Raw genomic sequence first — 15,563 nt, forward strand, 5'->3', positions numbered from 1 at the left:
CACTCTGTAGGATAGTCAGAGATGTGTGCTCTGTGTGTTCCAGTGCCACCAGGTGCTGCTCAGGGCAGGCATTGCTAATCAGTCATGCCCCTGGGTCCGACTGAACGTGGCCATGGCCTCAAAGTCTCTTGTCCAGGGGTGCTCTCTAGGGACACCTCAGTGGCTCAGTTTGTTGAGTGTCCCACTCTTGATTTTGGCTCAGGTAGTAATCTCAGGATCATGAGATAGAACCCCGCATTCGGCTCTGCCCCATCTCCCTCTATCCCTCCCCCTAACCAGCCCTCACGTGTGCGCATGCACGCACTCTCTCTCTTAAAAAATAAAAAAAACGGTGTGCACCTAATCTCAGCTGGTCCGCCCGAGACCCCCTGAGCGCCAACCCTAGTCCCCCGCGCGGTCCCATTTCCGCTCCAACAAGATGAAAGAAACTATCATGAACCAGGAGAAACTCGCCAAACTGCAAGCACAAGTGCGCATTGGTGGGAAAGGAACTGCTCGCCGAAAGAAGAAGGTGGTTCATAGAACAGCTACAGCAGATGACAAAAAACTTCAGTTCTCCTTAAAGAAGTTAGGGGTAAATAATATCTCTGGTATTGAAGAAGTGAATATGTTCACAAACCAAGGAACAGTGATCCACTTTAACAACCCCAAAGTTCAGGCATCGCTGGCAGCGAACACTTTCACCATTACAGGCCATGCTGAGACAAAGCAGCTGACAGAAATGCTACCCAGTATCTTAAACCAACTTGGTGCAGACAGTCTGACTAGTTTAAGAAGACTGGCTGAAGCTCTGCCCAAACAATCTGTGGATGGAAAAGCACCACTTGCTACCGGAGAGGATGATGATGATGAAGTTCCAGATCTTGTGGAGAATTTTGATGAAGCTTCCAAGAATGAAGCAAACTGAATTGGGTCAACTTCTGGAGAAGATAAAACTTGAAGAAGTTACTGGGAGCTGCTATTTTATATTATGACTGCTTTTTAAAATTTTGTTCATGGATCTGATAAAATCTAGATCTCTAATATTTTTAAGCCCAAGCCCCTTGGACACTGCAGCTCTTTTCAGTTTTTGCTTATACACAATTCATTCTTTGCAGCTAATTAAGCTGAAGAAGCCTGGGAATAAAGTTTGAAACAAGATTAATAAAGTTCTTTGCCTAGGGAAAAAAAAAAAAAAAACAAAACCAAAAACGAAAAAAGCAACAACAACATCTCTCTCGTCAGTCACTACCACCCACTGTAATGGAGGTGACCGACTTGTCAGGCCAATGTAAGTGGCTACAGGACCGCCTCCACAGTAACATGTGTGCACATCCTAACAAAGGAGAGAGGCAGTCTTCTGGACGGGGTCTAAAAGAACCTCTGTGTACCATTTATGAAGATGCTTGCTAACAGCCATAAGGATGAGGATTAGATCCTCTAATTTTCAGTCCCACAAAGCAATACCAGGATAAATTCGTGTTTTCAGTGGCAGTGTGCAAAACGTACTCCTGCCATGCTTGTTCAGGACACTAACTCGATTCTAGCCCTTGCCCCGTCATCTCATCCCCGTGGCTGCTTCACGTGTATGACAGGGCAGGAGAGCTGTGGCCATGGGCTTGCTGGTATAGAGACTCACTACCCATTTGTGATACTCTGTGACCTTCTCGACGTTTTTAAAATTAGTACCTGTCCCGTCTGTTCCGTGAGCACAGAAATCACATTTACTTTGCACATCATTCATATGAATTTCCTCGGGCTGCCATAACCAATTATCACAGGCTGGATGCCTTGGAACAACAGAAATGTATTCTGCCACATTTCTAGAGGGCAGAAGTCTAAAATCAGTACCACTGGGCCAGAATCAAGGTGTCTGCAGGGCCATACTCCCTCTACAGGCTGTAGGAGAGAATCTCTTTGTTACCTCTTTAAGCTTCTAGTGGCTTCCATAGGGAGCCGGGGTGGCTCAGTCAGTTGAGCAGCTGCCTTCAGCTCAGGTCATGATCCCGGGGTTCTGGATTTGAGATCCATGTGGGGCTCCCTGCTCAGCTGGGAGTCTCCTTATCCCCTGTTCCTTCTCTCTCTCTCTCTCAAAATAAATAAATAAATAGATAGATAAATAAATAAATACAATCTTAAAAGAAAAAAAGGTTCTAGTGGCTTCCAGACTTCCTTGGCTTGTGGCTGTATCAGTCTAATCTCTGCTTCTGTCATCCCATCTCTCCGACTCAGATCCCTCTGCCTTCCTCCCGTAAGGACCCTTGTGAGGGCAGCGACCTCACCTGGACGATTCAGGCTACCTTCCTCTCAAGAGCCTTAACTGACCCACCTCTCTTGCCATCTAAGGCGATATTCACCGGTTCTGGGATTAGAATGAGGATATACCTTTGGGGCCATCCTTCAGCCCACTGCACTGCTGAATCCCCATGGGTGCCGGCTCACAGTAGGCACTTAGTGGAACTGTGTGAAATGATGGAACGCAAGACTAAAGAAATGAAGAGGCAAGAATAGGTAGGTAGGCTCACCGAGGACGAGTCAGGAGAGAGAAGAGGACTTGCAAAGGCGGCCTGGCATACTGCTCTAAGAGCACAGCCCGGCTTTGGATCCCGGCTCTGCTGTTCACTAGCTGTGTGACCTTGGCAAGTTACTTAGCTTTTCTGGGCCTCTGTTTCTTCATCTATAAAATGGGCGTGACGAGACCTACTTTGTGGAGTTATTGTAAGACCTAAGTGAGCTGTCGTGCGTAAAATTCTTAGAATAGTGCCTGTCATGTTATCTAATATAATTTACTATCTCCAGCACATAGCAGAGGGCCAATCATGCAGAAGGTGCTGAATAATGTATGTTGAATGAAATCGGGAAAGAAGGCACAGACCTTGTTTTCCTGACACTCTTGGCTCGGTAAAGATTTTGCGAAAAATCTCAGAATTGCTATAATATCCAGAAGAATGTGAAAAGTGGCCTAAAAAGGGAGAACAAAAGCAACAGTGTCTGAGATGGGCCTTAAGGAACCAGATGGATTTCCATAGTGGGCACAGGGGCAGTTCAGATGGAGGATCTGCTTGAGAGAAGGGATGCGTGGCCTCAGCAGCGAGTAACAAGAGGAAGGGAGAGAAACATAGAGACATTGATTAGGCGCAGGTTGTGAACAGCCTTGAATGCCAGGCTAAGAAGTTCATTGATTAGGCAATGGGAAGCCCTCTAAGATTTTCTAGCTGAGTAAATGGCATAACCAGTATGCTTTAGGAGTACTGACTGGGCAAACATGGATTGGAGATGCGGAGGAGCAGGGGAACAAGTTAGTGTTATCACACTATACAAGGCAAGGTGTAAAGAGGCCTTTGCAGGAGGCAGATGGCAGAGGGGACAGAAGAAAGGACGGCTGTGACGTATGGAGCTGAGATGAAGTTCGTAATTTTTCATAGTAAGGGTTAGAGAAGAGCACAGATCCAGGCTTCCCGCCGACCGGTGTGGGACACAGGGCGAGGAAGTCTTCAGCGGCTCAGCTTCCTCATCTGTAGAATGGGACTGGCTGAGTCAGAGAAACACTATGAGGCCCCAATGACATGGACTTCACAGAATAATTGTGACTCCTGTTGGCATGTGGAGGGTATAAGAAGGGTTTCATTGAAAGTAAAAGAAACCCGAGTCAGTTGAGCTTAAAGCAAAAAAGAGAGGAGTGCAGGGGTGCCCAGCTGGCTTAGTCGGGGGAGCACGTGACTCTTGATCTCAGGGTTGTGAGTTTGAGCCCCACGTTGGGTGTGGAGATGACTTGGAAATAAAATCTTCTGAAAGAGAGAGAGAGTGTGTGTGTATTGGTTCCTGTGCTCAAGCCGGGGAAGCTGGCCTTGGGGACAGCTGGCAATCAGGAAGGAGAATGTTTTTAGGCCTTTGTTCCTCCTCCCCTCTCCTCTCTGTATGTGTCAGCTTCGTTCTTTCCTGCTGGAGGCTGGCATTCTCCATGCGGCGAGAAACCTGACCGCGGGGCGATCTCAAGCTTATGTCCTTCTAGGCCACTGACCCAAGATCGAAGATTGTCCTTATCTCCAGCTCCAACTGAAAAAGGCCAGAGAAGGACATACATTGGCCAGGCTTATATCTTCATGAGCACAGTTTGACCTCTGTCTACAGCCTCAGTGGGGATGCGAGGTAGGGCATTTCCTAGACTCACAGTGTCATAGTGCGAAGGGACACTTTCTCAAAAGAGAGGTGGGGCGGGGCGCCTGCATGGCTCAGTCGGTTGGGCATCTGACTCTTGATTTCGGCTCAGGTCATGATCTCAGGGTCAAGGGATCGAGCCCCGTGGGGCTCTGCTTTCAGCAGGGAATCTGCTTCTCTCCTTCCCCTTCTCCCCCCACCCCGCCCATGCATGAGCACGCGCGCACGCACACACACACACACACACACACACACAGACACACACACACACACACTCTCTCTCTCTCTCCTTGTCAAATAAGTACATAAATCTTGTTTAGAAAGAGAGAGAGAGAGAGATGGGGACCCCAGGCAGAGTAGCTGAGGAGACTAATGGGACCTGGGCAACCACCATAATGCAGGGCCCACAGGAGTTGAGGGTGAAGAAGGAGTGAAGGTGGGCTAACAGTTCAGGCCTGATGGTATCCTTCAAAATGAAACATTGGGAATTCAGGAGATAGAGCTGGTGTGTTGGGGAATGTGCCCTGTGTGGTTGCGTCCCTGCTGTCCCTTGACCTCCAGCGTACATAAGAAAACTGCATTCAATCCCATCCTCCTTTTAATCCCCAGCCCTGCTCAGCCTTGTTCATACCTGGGCCTGCCTTGAGAAGCCCTTGGCCCTTGGAGACGTGTGGCTTTGTTGAGCTTCCCTATTCTACCTACTCAGTTCTCGCGTATGTGGGGGTTGAGTGGCTCTGTCCTGACCCTCTTTGCAGCCATTGCCAGAAGGCATACACTTGACGGTTAATTAGACACTCCAAGCGTGACTACAATGTGACCGAACTGTGTGCTTCATGCCAACTCATCCTTCTTCCCCCAGGTTATGTAATTTTTTTCTCCAAAGTGTTAGGGTCAGATCAGGGCTGTGCAAGCCAGTAGCGCCCCCTGGGCATTGGTGAACCTGGCCTTGGACTTTTCAGGCTAAGCGAGTGTGATAGTACTTTGATAGTGATGACAGCAGCAGTTAGGATGAGTTTCAAGAGGAGGAGTCCTATCAGGATACGGATAATTGTCTTCATGAGACTTGCCTTCTTTCCAGAGTGAGTCCCCGTGACAGCCATCGTCTTCCTAGATCCTCACGATGACTCTGGGAGGCAGTGAGGGCTAGTGGAAGGAAAACACCTGGCCACTTGCAAAGACCTGGTTTATATCAAACTTCCATCATTCATGGGCAGGTCATTTCTCCCCTTTGAGCCTCAGTTTCCCTTCTGTAAAACAGAAAAAGGTCTGTATCACCCATTTCCATGAAGACTCCATGTGAAAAAAACACATAGTGCCCGGCGTAGTGGACGTTCATTGAATCTCCAGTCCTCATCTTACAGATGGAGGACATCCAGGGTCATGGTCGTTTGCTCTATTACCTTGCAGTGGTTACGAAAGCTCTCTGTGCCTTGGGTTCCTTGTCCATAAAGAGGGGAAGGGCTACTGACAATGTGTTCAGCTTGTAAGGTCCTTGTGAAGGTTAGATGTGTGTCGACCTGCAAAGCACACAGAAGGGTGTCCTGCCCAGGGTCAGCACTCCATAAAGTGGGTTTCAGAATCAGGTAGAGATGAGTCTGAATGCAACTTCACTGCATACTAGCTGTTTGACCTGCGGCTAATTACTAAAGTACTCTCAGCCTCATTTGCAAAATAAAGATGATTATATCATCTGCCTCCCACAAAGGCTTGTGAAGATCAAGTGAGTTAATGCGTATACAACCCCCAGCACTGTGTCTGGCACCAATTTGTAACTGATATATTGTTCCCCTGACTCAAAGGTAGTGACGTTATAAAAACAAGAAAAACAAATCCATATCACCAGGCTCCATTAAAGCTGGACTGAGTTCAAAGAAATAAGACCCGTAGTGGTGGACTGAATGGCGGACCCCCCAGAATAATGTCCATGTCTTCCTTCCTGGAAGCTGGGAATGTGATCTTGTTTAGAAAAATGGTCTTAGCAGATGTAATGATTATGGAGGATCTTGAGACGAGATCGTCCTGGATTGTCTGATTGGGCCCTAAATTCAATGAGAGGTGTTTTCCTCAAGAAGGGAGAGAGAGGGGCGCCTGGGTGGCTCAGTGGGTTAAAGCCTCTGCCTTCAGCTCAGGTCATGATCTCAGGGTCCCAGGATGGAGCCCCGCATCGGGCTCTCTGCTCTGCAGGGAGCCTGCTTCCCCCTCTTTCTCTGCCTGCCTCTCTGCCTACTTGTGATCTCTGTCTGTCAAATAAATAAATAAAATCTTAAAAAAAAAAGAGAGAGAGAGGTTTGACACAGAGACACACAGATGACAGCAGAGATTGGGGTGCTGCTATATGAGCCAATGAATGACAAGGGTTGCAGGCCACTTCCAGAAGCTAGGAGAGAGAGGCAGTGAATGGATTCTTCCTCACAACCTCTGGAAGGAACCATCCCTTCTGGTTTACAGAACTGTGAGAGAAGATATTTCTGTTGTCGTAGACCCCCCACTCTGTGGTACTTCCCTACAGCAGCCCTGGGAAAGTGATACAGACCCTAGAAGTTAAGCTAAGAGATGAGCTGGGATGGTGGAGGTGTTTTCCCATAGGCCTGACACGGCACCTCCAGCCCTCGTTAAAGTCCTCTCAGGGAGAAAAGAAGATTCCCCAAGGGCAATTTTTGCCCTAAGCAGGGATCCCATCTCTATGGTGCGCTACCCTAAGGAGTTCCAAATAATCTAAGGGTCAGGTGCCTGGTTAACACAGTAGGTAGCGTGTCAGTCCCAAATAATCTAAGGGGTTGGCTATAAAAACCCAGTTGGGAAATGAGGCCAGGCAGACTAACCTGTGTGATAGAAGAGGTAAAAAGAGAGAGAGAGAGACGCCACAGGAATCAAGAAAAGATCAATGTACCCTCCTGGCTACGTTGTCATCTCATTGCTTCTGAAAATTAAATTCCACTTAGGGAAAGGAAAGGGAACTACGACTTATTGATTGCCAAGTCTCGGCAAGCGCTTTACACACAATTTTGCATTTGATTGTCACAGCTAGCCTGAGAGGAAGACTACTGTTACTCTCATTTAATCAGTGAGGTAACTGAGGCCCAAAGTGTCGTGACTAGTGAGTGACAGAGCTGAATTTTAAACTCACTTGTGAAAAGGGGAAATGTGTGTACCAGTGTGTGTGTGTGTGTGTGTACGTGCGTGCCCTTATCTAGAAAGATACATTTTCATCATATTTTCCAAGGGTATTATGACCCCAGAAGCTGAGGAACTCTTCTTGCTGGGGAATCCTACTGTTATTTTCTTAGTGTCCTATGAGGTGTTACTTTCTTGGGCAAGTCTTCCTTGGTACTTCCGTCGGAACATAATGAAGTGAACAGAATCAGCAAGTGCCCCCTCCCCACCACTGCATGCCTTCATACATACGACTGTTCCACCATGCGTTCTGTGCAGGTTCATACTTATTCCTCTTCTTCCACACTGTGAGCAACCCAAGCACAGGTAGTATGTTCTCTTTGTCTCTATCACTGGCACAAAACATAGGGCTTGGTGTATGGGATAACTTGGCATTATGTTGGATGGATGGAAGGGTGAGTGTCTGGATGTGTGGATGGATGGATGGATGGATGGATGGATGGATGGATGGATGGGTCCATCCTTTACATGGTCTTTTTATGGTCAGTTCACAGGCCTCTTTCATTGTTTGGAGAAAAGAAGTAATACCAAAATGGGATTTCAACACTTGTGTTATGTTTACAGTACTAATATATTAACGATTTTGACATGTGCTTAAAATATCACCGTGGTATAACTTTATTTGGATTAAATGAGTTATTACCTACAAAGGGCTCAGAATAGGGCCTGGCACATACCGAGTACTGTGTGTTCACTGCTGTTGTTATCATTTAAAGATGAGGTCAAAAGTTGAACTTTGAGAACTTCTGTGAATATGTGGCCTAGAGGGGTTTCCTTCTCTCACACCCCCATTCCAAATAATCTGCCTCGGTTGGATGAATCATAGGGGGACTTTCTTCTTTGAGGAGCAGTCCTCATTTAATACCTTTGTCTCATCTCTGAAAACCCTTCCTGTAGATCCATGTTGAAAGATGTTAGCTTAGCTTATAAAGTATGTTATACTTCATGAAAATGAAGAAAGAGTTTATAATCAGCTGTGGACAACAGAAAGCACTGGCCTTTCAGTCCTAATGTCTATTCCTGACTCTGTCCCTAAGATACTGTGTGACCTTGAGCCACTTCCTTATTCCCTCTGGATCTCAGTCTCCTTATCTATAAAATGGGGGAGAGAATTGAACCAGATGACTTCTAAGGCTCACCTGAGTTTTGGAAACATTGTCAAACTCTCAGTCCACTGGTAGAGTAGAATGGGCAGAATGGGCTGACTAATAACATTTTCAGATTCTTGGGTAAGGCAAGATATGACCATTTCTACTCTCTTACAAAATAAGAGGGAACAGGCCATCAAGAAGTGACTTCAAGGGGTTGAGGAGGACCAGAGGGATAAGACGGTTTGGTACTGTTTTCAGACTATATATTTCAGACTGTGGTTCAGTTGACTAGTTAACAGATGTTTTAGGAAAATATGTTGGCTAGAATTATCTTGGAGCATAGAGGGGTAGAACAAAAGAAGAAATAGCCATTTTTGAGTGTCTACCATGAACCAAGCAGGATGCTAGGTATTTCCAAATACATTATTTTCTGCATTTTTTTAAAGAGGTAGAGAAAAAGTGGGGGAGGGGGAGAGGGAAAGAAAGAATCTTAAGCAGGCTCCACACCTAGCACAGAGCCCGACACAGAGCTGGATCCCACGACCCTGAGATCATGACCTGAGCCGAGATTAAGAGTGGGATGCTTAACCGACTGAGCCACCCAGGTGCCCCTGTGTTTTACAGATAAGGAAACTAAAGCTCAAAGACGGAGTGCCCTCCTCAGGCTGATAGATTTTCAGCTTCTTGTTCCCACTCTCTCTCCTACTTCCCTGGTAATCCGAGGAGCCCGACTATGGCCGGTATTATGCATGTTAGCCTTTATAACAGCTGGGATATGGGGAGGGGGTTGGACCAGAGTGATTTGACAAAAGAACCAAGGAAACACCCAACAACAACAACAAAAAGAAAACATTTGCTTGGCCCAAGTACGTCTGTTTTGCTCTTCCCCAACATGTGTCCAGGTTGAGGCCCTCCTTGTTCAGTTAGACCAGCAGAAGATCAATTTTTTGTCAATCCCATGAAGAATTCTCTCGCTCCCCCAAGCACAAGGCAAAAATCTCTGAAGGCCCTCCCAACAGTTTCAAGAAGCACCCTTCTCTCCACTGACATCCCTCCCTCATCACCATCCAGTGCTCATTTCCTTATCTTCTGCCTGGGCTTATTCCCCTCAATGGTGTTTGACCCTTGAACAGTGCTGGGGTGAGGTGCACAGATCCCCCACCCCACGCAGTAAAAAATCTGTGTATAACTTTTGACACCCCCCAAACTTAACTACTGATAACTTACTGTTGACCAGAAGCCTACTGGTAGCATAAACATTCAATTAACACATACAGTCATACAGTCAAACTTTGAACAACATGGGTTTGAACTGTGCAGGTCCACATGAATTTTTTCCAACAAATAGAGCATAGTAGTGCAAATGTAATTTCTTTATGATATTCACAATAACATTTTCTTTTCTCTAGCTAACTTTGTTGTAATAATACAGTATATCCTACATAGAGCATACAAAATATGTGCTAATGGAAAAGAGGTCTCTTCCCTAAGCTTATATCTTGGAGGTTAGCGAAGATGGATTAACCTGATAGAGGAGGGAATTAGCCCTGTTTCAGTTGGGTTTCAATCATTTGCAATGAAAAGACCTAACTGAAACATTCAGGGAGACCCCCCCGCCCCGCTGCCTTTCTCCCTCAGCTGTCAAGCCAGAAATCCACTGGTCTCTTGGTCACATTTTCCTAATCTTTTGCACGCTGCAGCCCAAGGAAACTGTTTTCCTCTTTCACCCAAACTCCTTTAACCTAGCCTCCCTATCTCCAGCACTTGCCTGTTCTGTTGCCAGCCTCGTAAGATATTTCTGACCCCAGGCTCCTGGGATGAAGGCCTGCTGCTTCCCTTGCAAATTTCATTTTCCCAGATGACAGTCTCTGTGCCTATTGAAGGCAATTTCCTTGATTAAATTCTTCTTAATGATGGATCGTATGGCTTCTGGAAGGCAAGGTTCTACCATTTGCTTTACTTGACATTTTGAAATGTTTTAGATATATAACAAATGACAGCAAATAAAAAGCAGTACCCTCCCCCCATTACCTATTTTGTATTTCTGGGAAGGGTGTCCACATCGCTTTAGATAGGAACTTCTGCTAGTGTCTAGACAGCTTTAGGAAGATACTGCTGTTTCTTGTGTTTAAGAGGAACGATAACATTTTGTATCTTTCCCCAAGACCCAACATGCTGTCTCCTAACATTGCTCCCCACTGGGTCTAGCAGGGCACAGAGTGGGAGCACTCGCCTCCTCCAAGTTCGGTCAGTTTCCTAAACCAAATGACTTGCCATCTTTCTACTTGCTATAGCCATGGACCTGAGGGAAAACCATTCATAAGTCCGTTTTGAACTACATTCTCTGTCTTGAACCCTTTTACTCTGTCTCTGTCCTACTCAAGGCCACGGTCATCTGTCTCAACTCCACAGACTCTTTTTCACTCACCTTAGACTCCAATATAAGAAATGCTAACTGTTCCCAGTAGAGTTCCTTTTTTTATGTCACTGCCATGCTGTGCTTGTGCTGTTTTTTTCCACTGGGAATGTTCTTGCCTGATATTTCAGCCTGTCCAAATTGTACCCATTCTTTAGGACATACTTTAATTGATACCCTTTGAGTTCCATTTTCTCTTATTCTCTCCTCTTAGCTGAAAGAGATTCTCCTCCTCTTTTGAACTCCAGTGGTATTTTATTAGCACTTGCTTCATGGTTTCGATGACTTTCTGCCCTGTATTAGGGCTGTGAGTGAACAAGATCAACTCTGACTACCACTTATATGGGCACAGGGTGCAGAAGGTCACCTTTATAGCTCCCTTGGTATCTGGCACAGTGCCTGACACATCAGAGGGCCACAATACATGGTTGTGGAATGAATTCTTCTCCATTAACCCTCCTCTTAACCAGCCTCTTGCTGCCTTATTTACCTGACTACCCAGCTATGCTGTGTTCGTTTCCTGCAGCTGCCGTACCAACACTGGGGGCTTAAAGAGCAGAAATGTATTGTCTCTCTGTTTCAGAGTCTTGAAGTCCAAAGTCAAGGTGTTGGCAGGATTGGTTCCTTCTGAGGGCTGAGAGAAGGATCTGTTCCAGACCTCATTCCTTGGCTGCTGGTTGCCTGTCATCTCCTTATGTCTCTTCTACATGGTCTTCCCTCTATGCATGCTGTCTTTGTGTCCAAATTTCCCCTTTTTAAATTTTTTAAAATATTTTATTTATTTATTTGATAGGGAAAGATCACAAGTAGGCAGAAAGGCAGGCAGAGAGAGAGGAGGAAACAGGCTCCTCACCCAGCAGAGAGCGGGATGCGGGGCTTGATCCCGGGACCCCGGGATCATGACCTGAGCCAAAGGCAGAGGTTTAACCCACTGAGCCACCCAGGTGCCCCAAATTTCCCCTTTTTAGAAGGATATCAGTCCTATTGGTATAAGGCCCATCACCCTAATGACCTTATCTGTTAACTAATTACATCTGCAATGACCCCATCTCCAAATAGGGTCACATGTTTTTAAAGTTTTATTTATTAATTAGAGAGAGAAAGAGAGCGTGAGCACGGTGGGGGGTGGGGTAGATGGAGATGAAGAGAGAGTCTTAAGCAGATGTCGCGCTGAGCTTAAAGCCTGACACGGGGCTGATCTCACAACCCTGAGGTCATGACCTGAGCCTAAACCATGAGTCAGATGCTTAACCGACTACACCACCCAGGGGCCCCTAAGTATAGTCTCATTCTAAGGTTCTCTAGTTAGGACTTCAAGATGCAAATTTTATGAGGGACATCATACAATCTACAACTTACCCTCAAACCAAGATAAAAATTGCTCTTCAGGACGTGAACCTTAATTAATTCTCAGTCTAGTCCAGTGCTTACTGTATGGGAGATGCCAGAGTAAGGGCAGTACAATGAAAGAGGTACGTATTTCCCTGCCTTTTTGGCTCTGAGGGTGGGATGGCAGTGGAATAGTACCTAGTGTGGCTCCTGGAACCCAGCAAGCATCCTGCAAGTGTTTAAAGACTATGGTGCTGCTGTGGGAGTCAGTGGTCCCAGAGTTCAGGTACCCGGTTTCGCCACTTGTTTGCCATGCAGCATTGGGAAGCATTTCCAGCCTCTCAGGCTTCATTACCCCACTTGAGGACCTTAGGGTCTGTCCAGGTCAAACAGCCTGGTGAACCGCTGGTGGAACATCATGAGAAGAACGAAATCAGGATCCACGTCAATCAGGGCTGCCCTCGTCCTGCCTTGCCAGCGGTACCGCCAACTTGTTTCTGGACCTGTGGCCCTCACGTTGGAGCCCCATGTTCCTGCTGCTACAGCACAGGGTAGGTTGTGCTTAGCCCAGGTGGCTGTCAGGAAGACTCTCTAGGCGATTCATACTCTTGAAGTTCCTTAAGAGCGGGTACCATGACTTCTTTTTAAAAATTATTTAGATTCCTGTATTATGGAAAATGTCAAGCAGGCGTGAAACTTAAGGGGAAAAATACAACGAGCTACCCTTAGCATTTACCTAACTGCAATAATCATAAACTCAAAGGCATTCTTTTTTTCCTAAGATTGATTTATTTGAGAGAGAAAGAGCATGAGTGGTGGGGGAGGGGCAGAGGGAGAGGGAGAGAAGCAGACTCCCCACTGAGCGGGGAGCCGGATGATGACATCAGGCTCCATCTCAAGACCCTGAGATCATGACCTGAGCCGAAACCAAGAGTCAGACACTTAACCGACTGAGCCATCCAGGTGCCCCGACTCAAGGGCATTCTTGTTTCAAAGATATCTCTGCCTGTTTTCTCCCATTAATCACCTGTTGTTAGAAGCCATTCTCAAGCATCAGATCATTTCATCAATAAATGCTTCAATATATGTCCCTAAATGGTAAGGTAATTTTATCACTATATCACATTTAAAAAACTAACAATTCCTTTGCTACCAAATATCCAGTCCAGGTTAAAATCTCCTCTGGTGTTTCAGAAATGTGTTCTTATGTTTGGTATGCTTGACTCAGGGTCCAAACAAGTTCCAAACATCGTCTCTCAAATATCTTTCAGTCAGGAAGTTCCCCCTTCTTTTTTGTCTCCCTGAAATGTATTCATTGAAAGAAACAGGAGACCTTAATCTCGCTCGTCTCTGTTTCCCTGGTGCCTCGCATGGCGCCAGAAAAAGAATCAGCACTTAATTGACATTGGGAGAATGAATTCACAGGGAAGTAAAGGCCCACAGCCTCATCAGCCCGGTGCCTTGCTGGGATGGGCTTTCCACTTCTCAGCTGCCTTTGCCTGCTGTCCGTCCTTGGACTAGTCTCTCTTCATCCAGCCTCAGTTTTCTGGTCTGCAGAGTGGACCTGCTGATCCCTGCCTTCTCCTCCAGCTCCCGGGAGGTTGTGACAAAGGCTGGGATTTTAAAAATAAAGCCTAAAACAGCTTTGAGCAATTGGTGCTATAAATACCAGAGGAGGAATTCTATTATTAAATGTCCTTTGTTCATAGAAGCTTCAGGCGGAGTGGTAAGGTTGAGAAGTAGAACCCCTTTTCTTTTTCTTTCTGGTGCTTTTAGGAGTGTGGTGACTAGAAGGGGCAGGGCTAGGCGCATGCCCCAGAGGTGGGCAGTCCAGTCAGCGCTGCTCTGGCTGGGGCAGGCCTGCACTATCCCATTGCATGCTGGCAAAAATAGAATAGCCAGGAGAATGTGAGGACGGGGACAACTGTTCCTGTTTTGAAAAGCGTCGGAAGGATGTAGCTACAGGTGGGGGGTGAAGTTCTGCCCCGAAGAGCAAAGCCCAGCCAGGAAGTCCTGCCCCCGGCCAGGCTGGAGAGCCGAGATTTGTTCTGGACTCCTGACAGCACCTGTGGCCCCAGGGTCTGGTCCTGTCCCTGGTGATGATGGAGAACTTCTTCCCTGGAAATTCTGCACGTGTTTGTGAGTCCGTTAGTTTTCGTTCCAAACAAAGAGATCAGAGAAGCTCTGATGAGTGGCCAAGAGCTGCTGCAGAGAAATGAAGAGCCAGTTAGGTCAAGTTTCAGCCTTCCCTGGTTCAGAGAGGATTCCCTGCCAACAGCCATGAGAGAAACAAAGGAGGACCTCGTCTCTTGGGCATCTTTGACCTAAACTACACTTCAGGGGGAAGCCGCACTTGGCATTACACCCCCCCCACTGCCCCTTCTCCTCATCCCCCCCTCCCCACTTTCCACTAGGTGGCACTTGCTGAGGTGATCCCTGTGGTCTAGAACATACTGGGCATGCCTGCATGGTGTGCACTATAGGGATAACAGAAACGACAACAGGACACGGGGCTTTGCAAAAGGAGCAAATCACTAGGAATGTAAAAGTAAATTTAAAAGTAATGAGGACCTAAATGTACCCATATGTGAAGTGGGAAGTTTCAAAGTTTCAGCCTTTTCTGAGCTTTCTGTGTGCCCAAAAGAGGAGCTTATTTTGGAAGTGGAAGAAGTATGATTTTTTTTTTTTCCTCATCAACTCAAAAGTGGTTGAACCAATTTAGCTCAAACTATAAAAAGACAAAACCAAATGCGCTCTGGTACAAGATTTCTGTGTGGAATTAGAGTGGAAGCAACTAGAGGGGTGAGAGCATAGAGACGTGGTGCCTGGCAATCTTCTTCTGCCAGCTGATTTTTCCAGATGCCTATCTGAGGTATTAGGAGTGGGTTCAGGTCCTGGGGTTCTGAGTCAAATTGGCAACTAATTCAAAATAAAATCCTCTTTTTCCTTGAAGGTTACTGGAAGTTTCCTGGAGTCTGAAATTATTTTGCTAAACATTCTCATTTTTATATAAAGCTACCAGTGGAACCAAGATGATCTGTATGTGTTTAATGAATGAATTTAACTATGTATTGACCAATTAGAGAGGGAAGTGGTCCAGAGCTGTTAAGAACACAAACTGTGGAGACAGGTACACCTAGGTTCATAGCCCAGCTCTTACCCTTATCCCTCTTTCCAGCTGCTGGAACTTGATACTGAGCCTGCTGCTTCTTCGGTAGAACCCAGATGAAGATACGTCGGGCTTTGGTAAGTATTAAATAAGATGACAACCACGAAACACTTAGAATGGTGCATGATGCATTATGAAACCCCACAATAGTGGTTATAGAAGTCATCGTAGCCGTGGTAGTTAAAAAATTGGGGATGGTGGGGCACCTGGGTGGCTCAGTGGGTTAAGCTTCTGCCTTAGGCTCAGG

General features: G+C 46.3%; 1 protein-coding gene across 1 annotated transcript; it reads left to right on the plus strand.

Annotated features, from left to right (window-relative positions):
* The first annotated feature begins 336 nt into the window (after nt 1–336).
* LOC116857391 (transcription factor BTF3) lies at nt 337–1,151 on the plus strand. The gene has a single exon (XM_032841415.1). It carries the CDS (start codon nt 419–421, stop codon nt 905–907), a length of 489 nt encoding a protein of 162 aa, XP_032697306.1. The 5' UTR covers nt 337–418; the 3' UTR covers nt 908–1,151.
* Nucleotides 1,152–15,563: the final 14,412 nt, after the last annotated feature.

Source organism: Lontra canadensis, unplaced genomic scaffold (genome assembly GCF_010015895.1).
Source record: "Lontra canadensis isolate GAN:19392208 unplaced genomic scaffold, GSC_riverotter_1.0 scaffold123, whole genome shotgun sequence".
Taxonomy (NCBI): domain Eukaryota; kingdom Metazoa; phylum Chordata; class Mammalia; order Carnivora; family Mustelidae; genus Lontra; species Lontra canadensis.